This window comes from Hippocampus zosterae, chromosome 20 (assembly GCF_025434085.1).
Source record: "Hippocampus zosterae strain Florida chromosome 20, ASM2543408v3, whole genome shotgun sequence".
Classification (NCBI taxonomy): Eukaryota; Metazoa; Chordata; class Actinopteri; order Syngnathiformes; family Syngnathidae; genus Hippocampus; species Hippocampus zosterae.
In genome coordinates, this window is record NC_067470.1 from 8,390,520 (window position 1) to 8,413,833 (window position 23,314).

General features: G+C 43.6%; 1 protein-coding gene and 1 long non-coding RNA gene across 13 annotated transcripts in view; one reads left to right on the forward strand and one right to left on the reverse strand.

Annotated features, from left to right (window-relative positions):
- The window catches only part of eya1 (EYA transcriptional coactivator and phosphatase 1), a 42,811-nt gene that overhangs the window by 3,826 nt on the left and 15,671 nt on the right, over nucleotides 1–23,314 (forward strand). The window contains exons 2-12 of one of the 12 annotated variants that reach the window (XM_052053711.1): nucleotides 2,855–2,916; nucleotides 5,293–5,423; nucleotides 5,694–5,759; nucleotides 6,973–7,050; nucleotides 8,475–8,541; nucleotides 8,818–8,966; nucleotides 10,016–10,153; nucleotides 15,757–15,839; nucleotides 16,223–16,406; nucleotides 16,757–16,899; nucleotides 18,031–18,114. In XM_052053711.1, coding sequence (XP_051909671.1) covers nucleotides 5,297–5,423; nucleotides 5,694–5,759; nucleotides 6,973–7,050; nucleotides 8,475–8,541; nucleotides 8,818–8,966; nucleotides 10,016–10,153; nucleotides 15,757–15,839; nucleotides 16,223–16,406; nucleotides 16,757–16,899; nucleotides 18,031–18,114 — 1,119 coding nt within the window. In that variant the 5' untranslated portion in view covers nucleotides 2,855–2,916; nucleotides 5,293–5,296. The remainder of the gene's footprint in view (nucleotides 1–2,854; nucleotides 2,917–5,292; nucleotides 5,424–5,693; nucleotides 5,760–6,972; nucleotides 7,051–8,474; nucleotides 8,542–8,817; nucleotides 8,967–10,015; nucleotides 10,154–15,756; nucleotides 15,840–16,222; nucleotides 16,407–16,756; nucleotides 16,900–18,030; nucleotides 18,115–23,314) is intronic. The other 11 variants (XM_052053713.1, XM_052053712.1, XM_052053716.1 and 8 more) reach the window with 11 other exon arrangements.
- Nucleotides 283–23,277, reverse strand: LOC127592792 (uncharacterized). The gene is made up of 3 exons (XR_007960223.1): nucleotides 22,873–23,277; nucleotides 10,423–10,600; nucleotides 283–523 (listed from the first exon to the last, which is right to left on the reverse strand). It is a non-coding gene; the product is annotated as an uncharacterized LOC127592792 (long non-coding RNA).

The following is a 23,314-nucleotide window of genomic DNA, read 5'->3' on the forward strand; positions in this document are numbered from 1 at the left end:
AGGCGGTTAAAAAGCTAAATAAAGCACTTTGGGCACCACAAACAACTGTTATCGATATTTTTGGAGTTGTTGATTTGAACACTAAAATTGATTTCTTGAAAGGGGAGGAGAAAAACAAAAAAAGCAATCCAGTTCCTGATCTTGTAAACATCCACCAACATAATAACCAGTGCGATCATATTCCGAGGACTTGTTACTACAAAACTGCAACTGGACGTGATCTCATGAGATGAAGTCTAAAATCGAGGGCACGTTTAAAAGAGCGAGGAGAAGCACGGGGAAGCCTCGGCGCTCAAACGTGTCAGCTTGTGTTTACCTGGAAAACAAACGGCGAGCAAGCATGACGGGGGAGCCCTGTGGCCTCGGCGCTTCTTCTTATTCTTCTCCCGTTGTCACGGCGACACCTCTCCGCCCGCTTTGTTGCCGCTCGCTTCAAAGACGCGGCGGCTCGGGGATCCGCGTACATGAAAGGAGCTTTGAAGAGGGGCGTCTTCACGCTTTCTCCTCACCTGGATGCTTTCACCTGCAATGGTGGAGACGTTTGAACACGACAGCCGCCAGATCTGGGGGTTTTGGTTCATTGAAAAGTATTGTCCCGCATGGGGAAAATCGACAAAGGTTTTTGCATTTTGTAAACTTTTCTGCTTTGGGAGAAAAAAAAATGTTTTGAAAATCCTTCACCGCGTCTTAATACACACGGGTGGGCAACCTATGGCATGAGGGCCACAAGTGAGCCGCAGGAGTGTTTGATCTGGGAATGAATAAAATCTCAACGCCACCAATGTTTCATAAAAGACTGTTCCATCAATTCATTTTAAACTTTGATGGATTTCTTTTAATTTTTTTAAAACATATTTTGCCCCCCCCCCCAAAAAATGCATATCAAACAATGACTTCAATTTATTTACTCTCTGCAAAAACACTTTAAAGATGTGAAAAAATCACAAGAGTTGAAGTTGCACTGCATTGCTTAACATAATTAAAAACTGGGAGCAGTGCATCAGTCTTTCTCAAAAAAAAAAAAAAAAAAATCACTTCCAGACGTATGCTCTTGACCCTGTTTTGGACTCGGAATCCCCACGGAGGGCCTCGAGTCAGCTCTAATATACCGTAGTGTTACGGCCGCGCCAGTGTATGGCCCTTTCGCGCGCTTGATGTCGGACTGAGCTCTGAAAATGTAACTGTCAGCTCGAGGAGAGTAATAGAGGCGTCGGCGGTGTCATAGGAAACATATGTGGCTCCATATGCTCGCATAGGCGCATTGTTTTGAGATGGGCCTCCAAAAGTGCCCTGTGTGTGTGTATAGGCTTAAAATAAGGGGTTTCGCTTGACAATTTGGGAGACCAAATTCACATTTTGTGCCTCATTAAAACATAGTGATTATCAAAACTGAGAACCACTGATTTTTACGTTTGTCCTAAACCTCTAAGACCGTCCCAAAAAGTGTCGCTCGGCTGGACGCTCGTATATGAACGTTGCCACAGCATGCTAAGGTCACCTACACAATGTCTCAGTGCTACGTCACAGCAGTGTTAGCTAGCGACGAGCTTGTACTGGCTACTAGTGTGGCTAAAGATATTGCAGATGCGCTCCTAAATCAGTAATCATCGCCTTCATGGTGGCGAACACGCTACACTGACAAGTATCGTTCTCGCACAGGGATGATAAGTAATGAACAGAAGACTAAAAAGCCATGCTATTTGCTAAGCTAATCTCAAATTGACAAAGAAGCAGACAGTAACAAAGCGCTTGGGTGATCGAGTACACTTTTCCCCAAAGTCTGGCTGGAACCGCACTAAAGCGGAGTGTATCCAACTTTGACCAACAAATTAGCATGCAATTTAGTAAGATTAAATAGTAATGCTACAAACATAGCTAAACAGGACCAGAAATTAATTATGTCACGTACATCACCTGAGAGAAGTGGCATAGAAGATTAAAAGCATATTGACAGAGTTTATTTCATATATTTATCTTCTTCTATTATTTTTTTAAATCAATTTACCGGTAGCTTTGCTAAAGGACCACACAACCCATTCAGAAACACTAGATTGGAACTGAAATTTTGATTGTTTGTAAACAAAAAAATATAGTTTGCTCCCACTCACTTGAAGCACAAAAAATGTGCACTATTTAAAAGGAAAAGAAAAAAAAGAAACTGCTTGTTAATTTGTTATCTTGTCATATTTTTATTGCTTAATAAAATCCTTGTTTTGGGTCGCTGGGATTGCTCTGCAAACAAGTTGCTCCTCAAACAAAGTCACTTCATGCTACTTTACTCACACTGAAAGGAGCTTTGAGGTTGTCTATTTGTGTGCGCTGCTGCTGCTGCCGACCCCCCCCCCCCCCCGGCCTCCTTGGGGAGGGTTGGGGGGGGGCCAAGCAACCCTGACGGTCATTAGGAGCTGTCAGTATCGGCCCGAGCGGGGGTTTGCTGATGAATTTCAGATAGTGTCAATTGCACATGAAAGATGTTCTGAGGATGCCCGGGCTGTCACGCTCGACTGGGCCCCCGCTCAACACGTCCCATCTTCCCATTCCGAAAAACCTGTGATCCCTCACTTCTTCAGCCCCCACCCGCTCACCCCACACCCCTTCTCTTCCTGCTTACCTTGGCTAAGTTGCTTTGCATGTTGATTGGGAAGAGGAGGTGGGGTGGGGGGGGGGGGGTTGGTGTGAGGAGAGGGCTAATCCAGTTTGCAGCTGTCGTAAGGCCCAGTGATGAATCGCCTCTCCAGGAAGAAACAGCAGCGGAGAGAAGGGCTTCTCCTCTCTCGCCGCTTCAGCAATCATGTTTTCTCACAGGCGAGGCTTTTTGTCTCACGCTAACAAGGAGTGACATTGTTTCGTCCAGGTGGAGCAGGCCGGAGGAGGAGTTGCAGGACTCGGGAGGACTTAAAGGCATCTCGGTGGCAGGTAGGGGTTGATTTTTTTTTTAATCTATGTGAACCACTTGGACTTACATTTTATGTTTGGCAAAGGTTTGCTTGATTGATTGATGAACCCTTTCATGCACCCTGTAACCTGATAACGTGACAGGCTGTCCACTGTCCCTGAAAGGGTTAAGATCGGACTACTTTAGGTAACTCCTCCAACAGCTTGTTCCTCATTGAGTGTATTCAGAGGTAGTCAATGGATTCTCGCATAAATTTGAAGCTCCGTCCCAAATGTTTTTGGGCACCAAGATGTTTTATATACGTCCAAATATTGATATAGTCATGAGACTTTGCTGATACAGTTGCGATACAGTATTGGTATCGATCGATTTGATGGTGGTCAAAAGTGCTTTTATTAGGTTGGCGTGAATGAAACATCCTAAAATGCCATAAAATGGGCCAAAGCCTCATCTAAATCTGCAAATTGAACATTTATTGCCACTCCCACTTCAAGTTTACCGTCAAACTAAACATACAGCAAAGAGGAGTACTTTGTGTTTCTGTAGCCAAAGACGAGGTAGCGTTCCGCAACTCTTTAGCTAGTAGATATTTGAACACGATTGGCGACGCAACATTTGCAGCCAGATAATCTATACTCACTGGCATATATTCTTTATCGCCTGACTGATGTCTTTAAATCCTTATAAAACATTATGTTTTTAACTTACGCCATACAGTTCGTGAACATTCAAATATCAAACATGCAATAAGCCTTAGAGCTAATGCTTATTGCCGTTCTTTCATAATTATGAGCAGACTGTATTTTATGTTGTTCATTTAGAAACTAAATTAGAAAGATTTCTTTAATTCATGAAAACATGCCAGGTTATGTTCATAATGTAATAGTCGACCTGTTTTTTGTATCAAAAAGACCTCACGTCATTGTATGTAGCACGTCAATAGCTTGATCGCGCAATTGCCAAAAAGTCACAAACAGATTTCAAATAACAAGAAAAAACACATTTAAACTTTGCAGATTACTAAAACGAGGATGACTGGGAATTTACCCAAACAAAGAAAAAATAAAATAATGTAAAAGTTAAAAATGACTTTGGCTAGTAGGCTAACTAAATCACCGTTAACCCTCTCCATTGTCTCACCCACGCCTCGCCCCGTTCCGATAATTTTGAGCGCACTGTCGTGCTCAATGTTCTGCGCGGCGTTTGCTTTGCTTCTGCGTAAACACGGCAACAATTACGGCGCTTGCCAGAGCAAACACATCAGCCTCCTCGCCTGCCAGTCACTCGCGAGGCACGCAGCACACGCAGCTCTCTTGTAATCAAGCCGCAGTGCATCCAAACCGGCGAAGAACATCTGGCTTGGAGCAGAGACGCTGCACACTGACAGCGAACATTGAAAGTGCAGCTTGACGTGACTGGAGGAATGACAAATTGCTTTGTTTGTCGCTGCGCCTTTCATTGCTGACAATTGCTTACAGAGCGTCTGTTTATTTGAGGGAGCCTGTTTGAAATCCCCTTGTCATGTGGAGATGTTATTTACTGACCTCTTCTGCATCATTTACTCAGCGCAACCCCAAGAGAGATGATGGTGCTCTCTTGCTCACTAAGCGAAAACAGCAGAACTGAACCATGAATTAAAAAAAAAAAAAAAAAGACGGACGGGTACATCCCTCTTTCGCCTGCGCACCTCCATAAAAAGTCAGAAGGCATCATGATCAAAATATTTTCAGAAATAAATAGAAAATTAAAAACCTCCCTCACCACACACAAACACAAAACGTCAGTAATTTATGAAAAGTCGCTACCACGAACAATGGTATGACGTAGCCCCTCCTCACCACAAAGACATCATAAAAATGTCTAAACAAGACATCACGATGCAGACATGAGACAAAACAACTTATAATGTTTTTCTTTTTCAAGCTAAAGTTGATTTTAAAAAACATTTTTTAAATCATACGTCACATAATGAGTTAATATACCAGAACACCGGTGTAACCCCGGAGGTGGTGCGCACCGCAGCTTAGGGAAAACAATTTTAGCATGCTAATTTGTGAACTAATACTGCTTTTTTTTTATCCACAAGGTTACAGACATACAAAGAGACACAAAGTACAAATTCACAAACAGCCAAGCTAAAATATAAACCTTTTATGTCAACTGTTTATGAATGAATTTGTGTTTCAATATCTTCGCCTTTCCTATACTATGCGTTAGCTCGGCGACATTTTTTCCATCCTGGGTTAGCATTTAGCTACCCGGCGGGCATTCCGAAGGCTAAGTCATGTGGTTGTTTTAAAAACACACTCGTTCGCATTCTTTGTTTGATAATTAGTTTTGTGAAATTAGTTTCAAATTAGTTTCGTGTCCCCCCCCCCCTCCCCCCCGGCCATCAGGTTTATGGAAATGCAGGATCTCGCCAGTCCTCACAGCCGAGTTAGTGGAAGCAGCGAATCTCCGAGCGGCGCCGCCCTTGACAACTCCCACCTCCATAACAACAATTCCATGACACCCAATGGCACTGAAGGTAGGCTCGACATTTGTCGCTTCCCCGCCGATGACTAGCCATGTATTTCACGACCCCCCCCACCCACCCCCCACCGTTGTAACGATTCAATTCCCTCAGCATGGATGGATACAAGTGCAATTTTGCATGCGGTTTTCCCCACAGCATATCGTTGTTGACTCAGGTGATGAATGGACAGGTCTCATGTCACGTGTCCTTTTGTTTTTTTTTTGTTGTTGTTTTGTTTTTTGGCGCTCCCCCTCCCCTCCTCCCCTCCTCCCCCCCTCATAGGTGACAGCATCACAATGCTCACCACCGCAGACTGGTTATTAGGTTGTAACTCGCAGTCCGCCTCAGGTTTGTCTACTTTCTTTGGCAAATGAAAGGTCAATATTTGCAAAAAGACACCCCCCCCCCACCCCGAAAATTGCCAGAAGTGTGGCTTCAACTATTGTACCTTTCATTCAGGCCCTCTGTGGCGTTTCAAGCGTGTCATGCCAGCATGGTTTGCAGTGAACCAATCGGGCCGCTTTCATTTGCTCATGCTTATCCGCCCTCCAAACATGGTGTGTTTTTGTGACTGTGTGCTAGTTTATGCATGCACACAAGCATTATTTTTATCCTTTAAAGCCCGCCCCCCCCCCCCCCACCCCTTCCCCCAACCCTCACCCAATGTGTTCCCAAGTATCACCGCCTGTCAGCATGTTTCCGACTTGAACGAGCACAGCGGAAAAACATGTCCGACATGACAGCCAATGGCTTCTTCATTTCTGCGGAGCATGACCGCCTTGCCCACATTGTCGATTTGTTTTGCCCTCCCCCCGAAAGGCGGGGGTGAGGGGTGGGGGCAGGGGGGCCAAGTGTGGGAGTGGAATGATTTCAAAGATTTCTGAGCTGTCAGGTAGCTGTGAAATTGTTCTTTACGCATCTATCAGTGAGCTCGGTAATGGAGCCAAGGTCAAAAAACGGTCGCTACGCATCAAGATGAATTTATACATCAGCACCTTTTTTTCCTGACAGCTCAGTTATACTTGGTTGTCATCGCTAAAAACAAATCCTAACGCACGTCACATGAATCATTTGCCAGCATTCTACACTGTTGATTTAGCGTTGCGTGAGCCTGCTCGGATGAGATTTGAACACAGATGCGGCCTTCCTCGTTGGCCCGATTTGCAACACGGGTCTCGGTGCGTTGCACGCATTTGGTCGGATTCAAAGTAGCAAAGTAATTTGGGGAAGAGACACCATGACAAGAAAGCTGGCATGAACTGGCGTAGGACAAAAATGATTCGAAACAGACCGAGTGCCAAAAGCAAACTGACAAGACGACGGAGGCACACCTGGACACAACGCGAGTGTCTGGAGGGAGCTGAATTCTCGGAACCGGGTTGACGTGAAAATTGAAAATCGAACGAGTATCAAAATCAAAAGCAACGCCAAAGTCAACAAAAAACAGATCCTGACACGCACACGTTGAAAGAAAACCTCATCGGCAAAAGTTGCACAAATTAAAATAGTTATTCATGGTGACATTGTGGCTGAGCTTTTTTTTCCCCTTCCTCCTTTGCAGTTAAAAGCGAGCCAATGAGCAGCAGCGACATAGCCGCCTCAGTAGCAGACACCTCCCTGGACAGCTTCTCCGGATCGGGTGAGGACCAACTTAACTTATTTCTGTATGTGCGTCGTTGCCAATAAATTGCGTGTATATGGATCTGTGTGTTTACGAACCTGACTTTGTCAACAATTTTTTTAATGCTTTACTCACATGGGCATGTGCTTGAGTGTGTTTATTTCATGTTGGCGCAAAACGGAAAAAACATCCAGCGGATGTTCGCCGAACAATGAATTGAATTAAAATTGACACGGCAATGAAGGAGACCGCAATTTAGATGAAAAATAAATAACTGCAAATGGCTCATTTCAGTCGCTTTGAGCAACGCACGGTGTTTACAGAGCATTGGTTCATTGTCACGGGTTGGTTTGCGTGACTGTTGTAATTTGATTTATGGACTTAGTGGCTTTTTGTTGATGCCGCTCTTTGGTGGAATTGGGGGGGGGGGGCGTTTCAAAAGTTCACAACTCGAATTGACAATGAAAAATGAAGTGGTTGTTACGTAGAATAAATCTGATATTGTTTATTGTTTTACAGAGTGATTTATTGCAACATATTTAACCGCGATATTATGGCAAAAATGTCGCAATCGATTATTTTTTTAAATCCTGATGAGAAGGGGTTTTTTTCACATTCAGACCCCACACATGATTACTAAAATAATAATTTTAAAAACCTGTACAGGTTCGCTCTGATTAATCTCAACACATTACACCACACACCCAAACATTCTGTTCCACCTCCAATCAAGAATCGAGTTCTTCAAGTGGCGATGCAACATGGAAAAGGAGGGAATGAAAACCCGGAACTCCCCCAAAATAGGACAGCATCAAAAAATCTGGAGACAATTGTCTGTTTGTTTGTTTTGACATGAATTAACAGAGTTGTTTTTTAGCAAAGCAAATACCATTTGTAAAAAAAGGTAATGATTTTAAATCCATCCGGCATTTTTTTTTTTTACAACGCCCTCCCCAAAACAGTATTTTAGAGTTTCGGCGTAAGTTAAGTTTTTTGGCACGAGACAGTTTTCATTGGAATGCTAATGAGAACATTTTTGTTTTCAAGGCAAATAAAACCGCGGCGACCCCAAAAAATAAATAATAAAACACTAACGTTTTCAGTGGGCTAAGTTAGACGCCCTGCGGGACTACGTCGCAGTGTATTGCGGTTACGGCTTAGTTGGCTGCCTTATTTCAGCTGTGCGTTTATACCAATGGTTGCCATGACAATAAATGAGTCAGCACCAAAAAAAAAAAAAGATCCTGCCCGACTGATTATTTTTGCTCTGTTATTATGATCGGTCTTTTCAACCTGAAAGAAGGTCAGGGAAATAAACAGAGTAAAGCAGGCGTAATTACCGTCTCTTCGGAATCTCGGGGTTCTGTTGGCAAAAACTAATATTTACCTTGCTTCTGAGTGTTTAAACGTGCTCTCGTCTCTCTCTTAACTCTCCTCCTCAGCTATTGGAAGCAGTGGCTTCAGCCCAAGACAAACGCACCAGTTCTCCCCGCAGATTTACCCTTCCAAGTAAGGCTCCTTTTTACTCGTTCCACCCACCCACCCCTCCAAGAAAAATTAAGATAAAATAAAAATAAGCAGCGTCCAACTTCATTTGGAGATTTAATTAGATCCTTCTGCCGGATCGCCAAATTTCAAGCGGCTTTGTTTGTCTGGATGTCTGCAACCTGTCATAATAGCTCGTCGGCGATATGATTACATTTTTATGTGTAAGGAGGGTGAACCGTTTTTTTTTCTTTTTTTACCTCCCTTCACATTTTTTTTGTTGTTCTTTCATCGCTCAAGCAGCAGGACGTATCCGCATATTCTTCCGACCCCTTCGTCCCAAAATATGGCCGCGTACGGGCAGACGCAGTACACCACAGGAATGCAGCAGGCCGCAGCTTACGCCAGCTACCCGCAGCCTGGCCAGCCCTACGGCATCCCGGCCTACGGTAAGAAAGCAGCGCCATTTTAAACTTTTTGTCTATTTTTTGAAACAATTTGAACAATTGAGAAACGCGGCCCGCGTAAGCTTTCATTCGTGAAGGTCAGATGTTTCCCGTGATGGTGTTCTCATTAATTTTTCCACCGCGGCAGCAAGCAGTCTTGCTGAGTTGTTGTTTGGTGCCCGCATGCTCTCTGTTGGTGACTTTGCTGATCTTGCGTGGCAGAGATCAGAAAGATGACGAATGCAACTTTGTGATCCGGAGAAAGCCTTACATTTGATTTTTTTATAAATTCAAAATCTTTTTTTTTGAAGCACAATTTCTCAATGGAAGAACAAAAATCGGATGAATTTGTGGAACCAATGCCCTAAATTTGTATTTCTAGGGTAGCTTAGAAGCACTCGCGGGATGATCATACGTCTTTGAAAAAAGGGTAGCCATCATTAAGATTCCATTAAATCGGGGATTCCCAAATTTCAAATTTTGGGGGAGTTTTTTTTTTTTTAATGTGGTGCATCAACTCAGGATTTCAAAGGCACAAGAAATTTGGGAAAGGAGGTGTTATATAGTCAGTCAGCAGGGAAGAAATGTTTCCAAATGATTTTATCCAATTAAAAAAATATATAGATTATTTTTTTGGTGAACTATTGAGCCCGCTGTTACAGAAGTCTTAGATTTTAATCCAAGGGATTTTAAATGTATCTTCCTTTTCCCCTGTTTATATGCATAATAAAACAGTATGGCAAAATTTCTCAAAATGTCAAGGCCATATTTTTGTTGTCACACTGATTGAAAAAGGGGTTTTGTATTTTAAAATTTGGTCAAAATTGTCTTCAAAAATTTCTCAAAGGGGCTAAAATGTGACTTTCTTAAATCTATAGGTCAGTTTCATACAAAAAAAATACTTGCTCTGCGAAGGTATAAGATCGCTACAAGGAATCAGTAAACAAATCATTGTGATTGGCCCCTGGCCCGCTCTCGGTGTAATTTCAAACCTGTGACTCTGGACTCTTGTAAAGAGCATCAAACCGATCTGATGTCGCTAACTGATTTAGGGCCATTGTGGGCAGGCATCAAGACGGAAAGCGGCCTGAGCCAGTCGCAGTCGCCGAGCCAGACGGGCTTCCTCGGCTACGGCTCTGGCTTCAGCACGCCGCAGACAGGCCAGGCGCCGTACAGCTACCAAATGCAAGGTGAGGACGTCTGAATCTTTTTGGCTTTTGTACTGTGGTTGCCTTGAGAAAAAAGCCATTTGGCTCAGAGCCTTGGCATATAGTCCACAATTATTTTTTTTTCAAAGTGGCTTCGAGCTCTAAGAAATACACTGCAATTTTAAGCCTTAGTCTGCTAGCTTAATGCTAATGCTAACACACATAAAACATATGTAATCCTTTCAGCAACTGATGTTTGAACACAAACTCATACACTAACCGATGAAGACATTCATTATAATGGTACTCACAGTCGTATTCTTTATCCTCTGCAAGGAGCTAAGAAGGGCAGAGATGAGCTATTTTTCTCCATCCATCCATCCATCCATCCATTTTCTGATCCGCTGATCCTCAGAAGGGTCGCGAGGAGCCCTGCAGCCTATCCCAGTTGTCTTCGGGTAGTCGGCGGGGTACACCCTGAACTGGTTGCTAGGGCACACAGAGACGAACAACCATTAGCACTCACAATCACACCTAGCGACAATTTCGAGTATTCCATTAACCTGCCGTGCATGTTTTTGGAATGTGGGAGGAAACCGGAGTACCCGGAGAAAACCCGGGGAGAACATGCAAACGCCACACAGGAAGGCCGAAGCCGGAATCGAACCCTGCACCACTGCACTGTGAGGCCGACGTGTTAACCAGTCGCCTACCGCACTATTTAATTTTTCTCATCTGAAAAAACATGACGTACATTTGTTGTTGTTCAGAGGAGACTACAATGGATTAATGACGTTTTTAAGAGCCCTAATATACATCCATGTCTCCTGACAGATTTTCAGTCCCGGATAAATGTAAAAACAGCAACTTGGATCCAATCGATCCTCCCAATTAGCTGACCTGACCTGATGCCGAAAATACCTCCCTGCCTTTGATTTAAACACCAAACGGAATTCACAACACAGCCAACGCGGGCAGTCATCATAAATCTTCCACCTTCTTAAAAGAAAAAAAAAATCAACACAAGATGGGGGAAGAAGATGGAGTCACTTAGGAGGCACCCCAACTCCCCAGCCTTTGTTTTTCCTCTCCCTGTGATCATATTTGTATTTGTTTAAGCGTTTGGGACCATGGCAATTTATAGCCTTGAAGCTAATAAAGATGAGCTGTTGCACCCCCCTTTACCCTTCTCTCGCTCAGAGACCCCCCCGCCCCCCGCCCTCCCCACTCGGAGCCACAAAAGTTCCACCTGCATGGGCCATTTCAACTGGCTGCATTCCGGCTCTCTCTTTTCTCTCTTGCTCCCTTGTGACAGAATCCTCCAGGATATCCAACAGTAAATAACGCTGGCGGCTCAGCCGCAGATGTGGCACGCCATAGCCTCTTTTCCCGTGGCTGCCGACCAAAAAAAAAAAAAAACAGGAAGAGAGCTGGGGATGACAGCATGATGTGCCAGTTTGTCTTCTCGCGATGAAGCGCTTTGTATTTTTTTTTTTTTTATTTTACCCCTGACGCAAATCCCTCTGAGTAGTTTGAAATTGTAAATTGACAGCAAGGTACCGACGGATTACTGTAATTGTCCGGATAATTGAAACGCCCAATGTGAGATTTTTTTAAACCAGCAAAAATAGGGAGACCATGTTGGGTGACAGAACGGCAGCTTTTTATGTGCCGCTTAATGAAGCTGACGAGTGCAATGCAAGTTCGGGGACACAACCAGAAAAAAAACCACCCGAAAAAAAACAGAAACATGAGAAAACAATGACAGTCCAATCGAGAACTACACGTTATATTGATTGTGATGGCGTCCCGCAAGGTGATTCAAATCGTCTGATGCGGGTTTTCCCAGCAACCAAACCAAAGTCCGCGTCCACAAGTTCCACGTGATCCCCTCCTCACCCCCACCCCCAATTCCCCCGCCCCACACCCAAAACACCCCCAGATTCCTCCACCAGCTTGTGACCAGCTGTCAAGGCGGCAGACGATTAGATTAATGTTTCCGCGCCTCGCTTTCATGTCCGATGCCACGGAGCTTTGCGTGGCTGCGCCGAATCGTAAAGGGCGCAAAGGCGTCCGTGTATGCCAACTCGCGTGGCGGTGGACGCCGCTGTGCCTTGAGAATTTGGCGTAGAGACTCGTAAGAGCTTGCCGCAAAAAACACACCACAGCAGTACTGGGAGTAATGCAATCAGGAATAACATGTTGAGTTTTGGGACCGATAAACACTGCTGAAAACAAATTTTTGTCAATCTTTGGACTGACCAAATATTTGGGGCAATTTGATCCAACTTTCTGATATACTCTGTATAAAACATCCTAATTTTTTTGGGACACAAAAGAACCCACAGTCGGGTGAAATTGACCCAAATAGCTAGTTGGTCCATTTTTTCACCCATATTGTTTTTTAGGGTTTTTTTGCTTAGTGTTTTTAAACCAAATTTTTTTGGGGCTGTAAGAAAAATTAAGAAAAACCCAAATTTTTTGGGGCTGTAAGAAAAATACCAAAAAAAAAAGATTTTTTTTTTGAAAAGCGAACAGAGAAAAACTTAGTAAAAATTTATTTTAAAATTTTAAATCAATATATTTAACTAAGAAAATCTACTGGTGTGATTTTTTTTATAAACAGTACATAAATAATCAACACTATTGAAAACACATCAAAATAAAGCAAAGTCAATAACAGACAAATTAAACAAAGTACAAGAACTTTATTTTGTCAATTTTGTATTTCAAAAAAAACGTTTTTAAATGAATTTTAGGAAGGAAATTTACAGGAACCAACAGTGTGCATTTTCCACTTAAAATTGCAATAAAAAAAAATAGCACCAACTATTAAAAGCACCATGACAGTTTTATCAAAAATAAACCTCAATCAATTCAGAAGGAATGAAATCAAGAAAGAACATGACAGCAGCGAGTCACGTGAATGTGCCGATTTGTAAGTTAACAGATTGAGAGATGGATTGAGCAGATGCTAATTATATGAATAATTGGATTCCAGCATTCTTGCACGCCAGCCACAAAAAAAAAAAAAAAATACGAGTCCATCTGGACTTGATAGCTTATCCCCAAGTGGGGCATCCCAACTTCTGCTCCAAATATTGTGCGCTGATGATAGACATAGCCCGTGGCGAGGAGACTGATCAAGCAAAGCAAATGGACTTCCAATTGTGGGGCCAGAAGGCAGGCAAAAGGGGAGGGGTGGGGAGGGGGTCATGGAGGAGTTCTGATGTCTGTACTTGAGTGACTGAGTGAACTAACTGGAGCAGCACAGAGGGAGGCAGCGAAAACATGCCCCCCGGGGAACCTCAAGTCCCCCCCCCCCCCCCCTTGACCAGAACCCGGACCGCCACTCAGGAACAGCACGCCTCCATTCTCGCCTGGGCCGCCGGGGTCCCCTCAGCTTTTATGTGGCTCCTCGCTCTCCGCCAGCCAGCGCTTTTATGACCCCTTCAACTGCGCTTCGGGCTAATTTGTTGTCGTGCGCTTCTTTGCCCGCGCTTCTGATTGTTCTGTCAGACTTTCACTTCGTTTTGAACTCAGGAACCAAAAGGAGAGGGGGGGGGGGGCATATGGCAAATTTCCCCGCACGGCCCTTGAGAAACCAAACAAGGCAGACAGATGTAATATAACCGGTAGAGGCCGGGGCTGGGGGGGTGAAAGGAAGGTGGAAAAGCGCCTCGGGTGTGAGAGGGGTGGGGGTGGGGTGGTCTTCACGAATCGTCTATGCGCGGCGCATCAGAGGCGTTTGTTTCTCTTCTCCCTGCCAAACAGAGAGCACGTTGTGTCCATTTTTCGCCACATACTTCCCTTTCTGCTCTGCCTGATCGTTTGACCGCTTTGTGAAAAGCTGCTTCGCATTTGTCACAGTGTGGGAGAGCCGCGATTGCTCATAGCATGAAAGGATCACCCTCTTGTTTGTCGCCAGGGCGGGGCCTGGGGTGGGGGGGTCAAAGGTGTAATTATGCTCTCATTTAAGGACAGTGCATTTATCTCCATCCAACTGACACTCCGTGTTCTTGGCTGGATTAGCATATCAACAATGGAAGGGGGGGGGACAAATTGTTATTTGGGATTTCCTTTATTTTTTTTTATAAAAACAAAAAAAGGACAGAAAAAAATGAAATGAACAATTTGTTTTTGTTTTTATCATTTTAAAAACAAAAACAAAAATGTAAGTCTAAATTTGATTGCTCGACAGTTAAAATGTGTACATGTGTGTGTGCGTGTTAATTTCCATTTGAAAATAATATATTTTTGGAGGCATTGAGAAAATATTTTTTAATGCTTTTTTTCCAAAATTCACAAAGCCTGATTTTTTTAATTAATATCTCTCTTGTCCTTTTTCAAGCTAATTGACCCATTGAAAAGCTAAAAAATAAAAATAGCAAAACTGGCTAGCGTTTGTATCATTTTGGCTTAACTGTACATCAAACAATACAAGCTTTGTAGCGGCATGTAAATCCTCTTCGAGCTAACGGGGACGTCAAGTTTATCTTTGTTGGAGGACTTTCAAATAAAGCACTGCGACTTTGATTGAGTCTGAGAGTTTCCACTCTCAAAGGCTGGGTGGAGGGGTGTATTAAACGCCTGAAATTATTACCACTAAGTATTGAAACCATATTTTCTGCCCATTAAAACTCTGCCATCCTAATAACGCCGCAATTGTAACTTTTGTCATTGGCGCACAAATCAAACGTCGGCAGCCATTTTATGCGACATTTTTGTCTCGCCCGCAGCAGCTGAAACGACGGTCCCTGCCGAGTGCCCCCCCCCGGCCCCCACTCCCCGTTCCTCTAATAAGTCATGCTGTGTATATTATTAAGCCATTAGATGCTATCAGCTCCTCTTTGAATGACTTAATTACCCAGGAGAGATTATCCTTTGAGTGAGTGAAAAGAGAAACATGCATATTCATTGCGGTGGAGTGTCACCCCCTCCCCCTACTCCCCACCCCGCACTCGTCTGCCTCGACCCGCGCGCCACCCGACCGACCTTCCATCGGTCTTTCACCCCCCAAACGTTACCCTTCAGTAGCTCCCGCACAACTGACCTCTTGTGCTACTCGCGGGTTTTGCTTTGGAGAGGCAGGTTCACTTGTTTTCTGCCCATCGACCCCCCCGGAATACACTCTGCCCCCCCTCAACTGTCATTCATCAGGCCCGATTCAAGCGATGATAAAGGGAGGAAGAGGAGATAGATAAGGTCGCTTTTCAAGGGTTATCCTTGAGGGAGCCAAACTTGCAACATCCTGCCCTCCTGGGCCCCCATGCCCCCCCCCCCCCACCCCACCACCACCGCCTACCACTGTGGTATAATCCTATCCGCAACAGATATTCACTACCATAGACGCTTGCGTCATCTGCATGTACTATGAAGTATGCATTTTTTTAATCATACATAGATCATTTAAGTAAAAACAGCAAGGGGCGAAAGAGTGATCCCTGAGGAAGACCACAAGTCAGTGATTGGAGCTGCGAGTCAGCTTCACTTTTTGTGATCTGTCAATGGGGTGTTTGCATTCCGGACATCACATCCATGTAAAAAAAAATTAAATGACCAAAATGGACATAGGTGTTTTTCCACAGGACAGCGACGATATAATGCTTATGTAACTCAAAGCTCCAACATTTTCCTCTTCCTAGGCGGTACGTTCACCACAACGTCAGGATTATACGGTGGAAACAACTCCTTAACGAACTCGACAGGCTTCAACAGCACGCAACAGGTACGACTGACAGATTTTTTGGGGGGGGGGATCCTCTTGCTGCTGATCGATTGCAACAGCAGACTTTCACCATGTTACATTTCAGCCGGGACACATTTGAGCATAAATCACTCTGGATGTCGCACGCCTTGTCCGCTGGATTACCTCCCGTACCGCCTCTCACATATGTCCTGTGGCACAGAGGGGAAAGCACATACACACAAAAGAGATGCTTGTCCAGATGTGGAAGAGAGCTGACATGTGTTCGCATTTATGTTTTTTGGAATCTGTGCGGTAAAGTAGCAATAACGGTGAAGGGCATATCTCATATTACTCCACCAGAAAAAAATCAAATCAAATCAAGACGTTGCCAGTTTTCCCCCTAAGTACGCATCTCTTCACAGGAGTACCCGGGCTATCCTGCCTTTGGCCAGGGTCAGTACGCTCAGTATTACAACAGCTCGCCGTACACGTCGCCCTACATGACGAACAACAGCAGCCCCAGCACGCCCTCGACCACCACCACTTACACCCTACAAGAACCCCCGGCCGCCATCACCAGCCAGGCCATCACGGACAACCCTGCAGGTAAGAGATTCGGACGCCAAGCAAGAAGATAAGATATCCTTTATTTGTCCTACACTGTGGAAATTTACAGTCTACAGCAGCAAATTTGAGGGGTAGAAAGAAGAAAAACAAAGTGTTAGCATAATAAGCTAGCATTGGCAACGTGAACAAGCAGGCCACTACGGTGGTAGCATGACGTACTCTTAATGTGTTAGCATAACACAAAATGTTAGCAGTTTGTTTCCTTTTTATTAATCATTTTGGAGAATGTACCGACAATTTTTTAAAAAAACTGCAACAGAAACATGAAGACAAAACGTCCTTGCGAATAGCCGACTGCCATTTCTTTTCATCATCCGCCTTCCTTCCAGCAGAGTACAGTACCATCCACAGTCCATCAACCCCCATTAAAGATTCAGAATCGGATCGATTGCGCCGAGCCTCGGATGGAAAGTCACGTGGCCGGGGCAGGAGGAACAACAACCCGTCGCCGCCGCCCGACTCCGACCTTGAGGTAGGGGTGAGCTCGCTACCTTGGCGACAGACGCCCTCGCGGGACCTTAATCCACTTAGCGTATGGACTGACACTTTGCCTTTAACGCACGATGGGCATTAATTCATTATAAGAAACACTTCCTTAACCAGGCATGAATAATTGACACGTTGTGGAATCATGACTCACGCATATCATATATTGAGTTCCCTTCTCATTATTTAACAATTAGGAGGGGGATTAAGGTGAGGTGAGTTATACCAGGGGTGCGAAAAGTACAGTCACGTTTTATTTGAGTAGATGTGCAGAGGTATAATCAGAAGTGGGAATCTGCGGACATGTACTTAAATCGCAAGCAGTTATCATCACCGGTTCATTTGATGAGAAAAACATCTCATGTCTGTTGTCACGCCGGCTAACCGCAGTGACGATGTTCCAGCCCCGTACATAGTTGAGAATGCCTTTGTTTGCATCAGTTGTTATCCGGCGCAATTCTGTATTACTACGAGACCCAATCCAGTTAGCTTGCATGCTAGCTAGTGGCTAATGCCTCTATTGCGTTGCGAAATCCATAAGTAGATGGCAGATTTAATTTTCAAGCTCAAACAAAAAAAATAAAATAAAAGAACAACAAGATGATCAACAAAGTAGCATCCATTAGCGGTTGGTTTCACATATTCATTGGACATAAGCACAGCATTTGAGAATGGAGACAATAGCTTGATTTTTCGTGAATTTTTAAAGTCTCATTTAAAAATCACTTACATTTGGCAAGATTGTTATGCTATTCTCTGTGGTATGTCAAATTAAGAAGACGTTTATATTCCCTTTACAGGGACTTTAACGGCTAGCGAACTTTATGCCATCAAAACAGCATGTTATTGCATGTTAACATATCTAGTTAATTAGTTTGTCCCCCATCGATTGCGCTAATGTAAAGGGGTAAGGTATGGATGGGCGGCAAGGACCGTCGCTGCGGCCAACAAGAGCAAATGGACAGTGGTCCCTATGGTCCGTGGGTACACGCTTCCCGGCCTATTGACCAGCAGGATCATCTTGCAGCAGAGACAGAGCGCCGCATCGATTGTCACTCTTTTTGTTTTATTTATTTATTTTTGGGGTCTCTCAATTTTTGTGTCCTTCCTCCTCCAGCGAGTATTCATCTGGGATCTGGATGAAACAATCATCGTTTTCCATTCCTTGCTCACGGGCTCCTACGCCAACAGATACGGACGGGTGAGTGATGTTTTTAATTTTTTTTTTTAATTGTAACACCAGAAGCTGTATTATTGCATGAATAAATTTCTGCCAATCGGGGATGTTCACAAAATCTTTTCAGAATGGGAATTTTTGATACAAGAGTTTACGTTCCCACCCACATACAGTGATGAAAACACAAAATATTTTGTAATTTAGTACCGCCTGTCTTTTGAGTATGCAAGGTTCAAATTTGGTAGTGATTGGACAAAGGCTCTTGGGACAAGCTTCTCTTGTCTCTGTTAATTGCAGAAATCTACCCTAAAGTGGCCACTTCAAACCAAAATGGCAGACTCTGTCATTTCGTGCATTGATTCCTGGGCCTTTTTTTTGTGGGTTTACTTATGATGGGCACACCTACTTTCCCAAAAAAATCCAAATGGTGTGACAGAGATCTGTGATTCTGAAAAAAAAATATGAATTAGCTCATCTGTATCTATGACTCCAAAATGGCAATTTTAAACAAAATTGCAAGACTTTTTTTTCCTTTTTCTAGTCATGGACTCTTGCAACATTTTTGTAGGTCTTCTTATAATTGACAAGCCTAGAGAATTTCATTTTGCTCAATAAAACGGCTTTCAGGGGCTGAAGTCTTTTCACCCATATTATTGTTGGGGTTTTTTTTGTTTTGAAATCCATGAGTAGATGGCACATTTAAAAAGACAAAGCAGCATTCATTCATAGCGGTTGGTTTCACGTATTCATTGGATATTAGCACAACATTTGAGAATGGAGACAATGATTTGATTTTTTTGTGATTTTTGAAGCCTCGTTTTAAAATAATTTACATTTGGCAAGATTCTATTCTCTGCGGTATGTCAAATTAAGAAGTCGTTTATATTCCCTTTACAGGGACTTTAATTAAGGGTTAGCTAACTTTACGCCTGAATTTTCAAAACTGTCCATCAGTGGAAGCCAATATTATGTCTGGAAGTGATTTCTTTGGTTCTAAGATAGTTCACGACTAAAAATTCCTGACCGGAACTGGGAAATAGACGGTGGAAGTAGTTCGGCGCGTGGTAAGGAGATCTCACCGGGCAGATAATTGCTTCTTTTTTTAATAGCTCCAACAAGGCTTGGCAAGTATTTGCCCGCAGCTGTCGAAGTGGTGCGTGGCTTCCTTGGGGGGGCTCGCAACAGTTGCACAGGATGTCTCCTGACATGCTTAAGTGTGCCTTTTTCTCACCCCCAAAATGAGCACACTGTTGCTTTAATTAAGATTTTTCACATTTTTCAGGGAACAAAATCCAGAAGTAACTGGGAGTAAACTGTGAAATATGTATGCAGTAGATGGACACAAACATATTATAGCATACAGTTCTTTTCCCTGTGACTGCACAGCAGATGAAACGTTTACTTTTCCACGGTGCGCTATTTGTTATTCCATTTAAATTGCCTCTCTAAATTTAAACTTTCTAAACAAACCGTTTTCATGTTGGGGGGATAAGGCAGAATCTCATGGTTTGCTTTCGAGGTCATCCATTTTATATGGCTCCCCAAGCACATCATCCACTCATTCGTGGCGAGATCCAGCTAAAGTGCAGCGTGGCGGATTTTACGCAGAGACACAGCATCCGCACTTTTCAGACAATTACACGAGTGGCTCACTCACAAAAACATCTTTCACACCAAGGATGAAGTGGAAAAACAACCGGAGATGCTCTTTTTTTTAATTATGGTAAATGGTTTTCCTGTACGTACATAAAGGCGCTTTTAATGATAAAATGTCAAATGAATATTTGGCGGGCACATCTAGTCAAGTCAAGTACAACGTTATTGTCAAATATAGAGACAGACCTTGGTGATTCAAATATTTTTTTCAAATTGAGGCATTAAAGAAATGTGCTTATGATTCCTTGAATGAAAAGAATCATCAAAATTTGGAGATACCGCCCACGATCTTTAGCTAAAATGAGGCGCGCCCTTATCTTTGGACTGCATTATTTATAGCAAGAAAAAAAAAATGAAACCATGAAAATTATAACCCAACGCATGATATTTTCATCACAAATTCTATTTGGCCCTCGGAGGGACTTTAGAACTCGCAAAATGGCCCCTGATGGGAAAAAGCGCCGTGGTGGGAAAAGCCTGCGACGTTGCGAATCCTCCATGATTCAATGTAAACAATCAGCCGGCTAAGGAGTTAAGAATACAAGCACGCCACAAGGCACCACCTGCCCCGAGATGTCAGTGCCATCCCCCCCACCGCCACCCAACCACCTCTCACTCTTCCGAATACCCCCCCCCTTTTACATCTCCACCTCCTTTAAGCTCCTGCTCTGGCCTGCCCAATGGTGCTCCAGCTGGCTTGAGCCGTCAAAGCTTTATGGGGGCGAGCTGCCTTGATGCCAATTAAAAAGAGCTGATAAGAACAGCGCGGTGTTTATGAGAGGGGAAGGAAGGGGTGAGGAGGCGGGGGGGGGGGGGGGGGGGGGCTCACCAGCCATGAGGGGAAAGTGTGGATACTCGCCTATTTATAGTGATTACGGGGAAAAGTGTTTTGTAACGTTTTGTTTACGCCAACCAGACAGTGGATGACTTGAGCGACAAAGGTGAGCGGGTTGGCGGGTTGGCGGGGGCACTTTCTTTCCTGAAGTAGTTTATAGATGTGCCTTCCAGATAAGCTTTGAGTGAGCACACTCCACGGTTGCCATTTTTAGGGCCCTCTTGAAATCGCCTTTTAAGATTAGCCTTCCCACAAATAAACACATTTTTGGGGTGTTCAAAATGCCGGAAAAAAATCAAATATTTATTTATTTATTCATTCATTTTGTAATTCGGTGAAAAAAAAAGAAGTCCCAAACACAATCCACAGGCAGCTCACGAAGAACGGCACTTGAAACGTTAGAAAACGTCAGCTCCGTACAGCTGATGACACATGTTAAGGACAACAACACAAAAACGGCTATTTTAGTTTGAAACAACCATTTTGGGGAAATTCCAGAGCTTGCAAAAGTTTGGAGAAAAAAAAATGTGCCTGGCATCAGTTTCAGCAATCACTCGCAATTGGATGGACGTAGATGAAAATAGGAGGTGCGAAAAAGTCTCAAGTGCCCACATTCCGAAGCTGAAGAGCAAGGCAGCCATTTTGGTATGAAGAAAACATTTTGGGCACAAATTCCATTTAAAAAACGGTACCAAAAGAGTGAAGAATAAATAGTCCACCGTCACAGACACCCAAACTTTGGTCGCTCTATCTATCATAACAGGACACATGAAAAACTCTCAAAAGAAATACTGCCTCAAATTGAACAGGAAGTCGGCCATTTTGTTTTGAAGCAGTCTTTTCGTGCCAGTTTCTGGGGTCATAACTCCTCCAGTTTTTGGACTACTCGAAATTCGCACAAATGAGCACCAAATAACTGGCCATGAAAAAGTTGTGTTCCATGGGGCGTTCATCACTGCTTGGAGCTTTTCTTTTATTATTGTTTGAACAGCCAGAGTGGGAAGTAGTGAGCGGGACTGGAGCGGCTGTCACATCCTATAGAAGTTCAGATAAAACGGAGCCCTTATGGAGGCGAGAGTGTTTCCTGCTAAAGAGGCGTACATTGGAGACCTGTGGAAGTGTGTGTGTGTGTGTGTGTGTGTGTCTGAGACCACTGCTGCTTCTTGGCATAAGCCTCAGCTCGCTCTCAACACAGCATGCTAGGCTGGGAATAAAGTAAATAAACAGTGCAGGGTCGCGGGGCAGCCCTCTTTCACCCCCAAAACAAAACAGTGCCCCCATCAAATAGCCCCCGCCCCCGCCATATCAGAACAAAGGCACTGAGACGCTAAGATCTCTTGACACTTGAGGAGCAATATGTCATTTTGGGCAGTCCCCCCCCCCAAAAAAAGCCAGACGCTTGCACAGTCAAAACAACCGCTGGTTTGAAATGCCAAGTCAAAATCAAAGAAAATGGATTGAGTCGCATGTTATAGATGCAGCGTCTTGTGTTGTGGCGGTTGATGCGGTCATTTTGTGGAATCATTGCTGAAACAGGTTGTTGAGTGTAAAAGCAAGTTTCTGTCTTATTTCCTGGCACTTAGAAATGGGGTGTGAGGGCGACCAAGAAATTTCCATCCCTGTGGAGCCTTAACAGAGTTGGAATGATGCTTGTGGGCAATGCTATGAAAACATTTTCTTTCTTTTTTTTAAAGACACATAAATGGGAAAAAAAGTCTCTATGTTTTCTAATCACTTAAAAATCATAACCACAGGATAAAATCCTGATTCAAAATTCATCATCATCATCACATTCAGATTTTTGCTTTCAGTCCCGAAATTGCAAAGTGTGAACCCCTCAAATGTCTCGGCGATCTCCAAATTGTTTTATTACATGCGAAAAATCTTTTTAAAACAAAGTATCTCCAATTTTTTTTCTCCCTCCCCACAAAATTATGTACATAAAAATGTTTTGGGGCTATTTGCTAACATTTCCTGCGAGGCTTGATTTGTTTGAATTGCGCGGCGGGCCATTTGCTGACGCCCCTGTCGTATCCAAATTGACACGGCTATGAATTCAAACAGCGAGGTTCAAGCGCAAAGCTTGGCGAAGCGGTTGCGCTGTTCTCGTCTTCAGCGAAAACACAAAAACATAAGCGCTATGGGCCACGACAGCTAATCAGTAGAGAGCTCAGGTGAGTTTTCAGGTGGTTTAACAAGCTAATCCCTGCTTCTGGATCCCGCTAGGCCTGTTTTTACTCCCAAAGCAGCTGCAGACACAGATCAAAAGAATTAAAAAAAAAAAAACTCACCTTTGCAGCTTCGCCTTTGTCCGAAGCAAATCTGCAAATTAGAAATGGAAGATATCCTTAATATTTTTGTTATTATTTATCGCCAAGTCCTCTCATGTCACATGATCAACCACAATTTACAGAGAAATTGGCATTTTGGTGTCAGGAGATTTATCTTCTGAGGCATCAGCCCAGCTCTGCAAGTTTTTTTTTCTATGAACCAAAGTGTGCTAAATCGACCACCCCCAACTCGTACTTTTTTTTTTCGCTTTCGAACAACGTTTATCTCCATCTGTAGGCCGTTCCAAAGACTATTGTGCTCCTTTCTGCACCATCGTAAACGCGCCAGGACAAAACTTTCAAGTGGGCCTAATGTCTTTTTTTATGAGGACAGCCTGCTGAGAAATGATTTGAGTGGAACCGGCCTACTTTTATCCCAAATAAAAGAAGATAAAGACACATA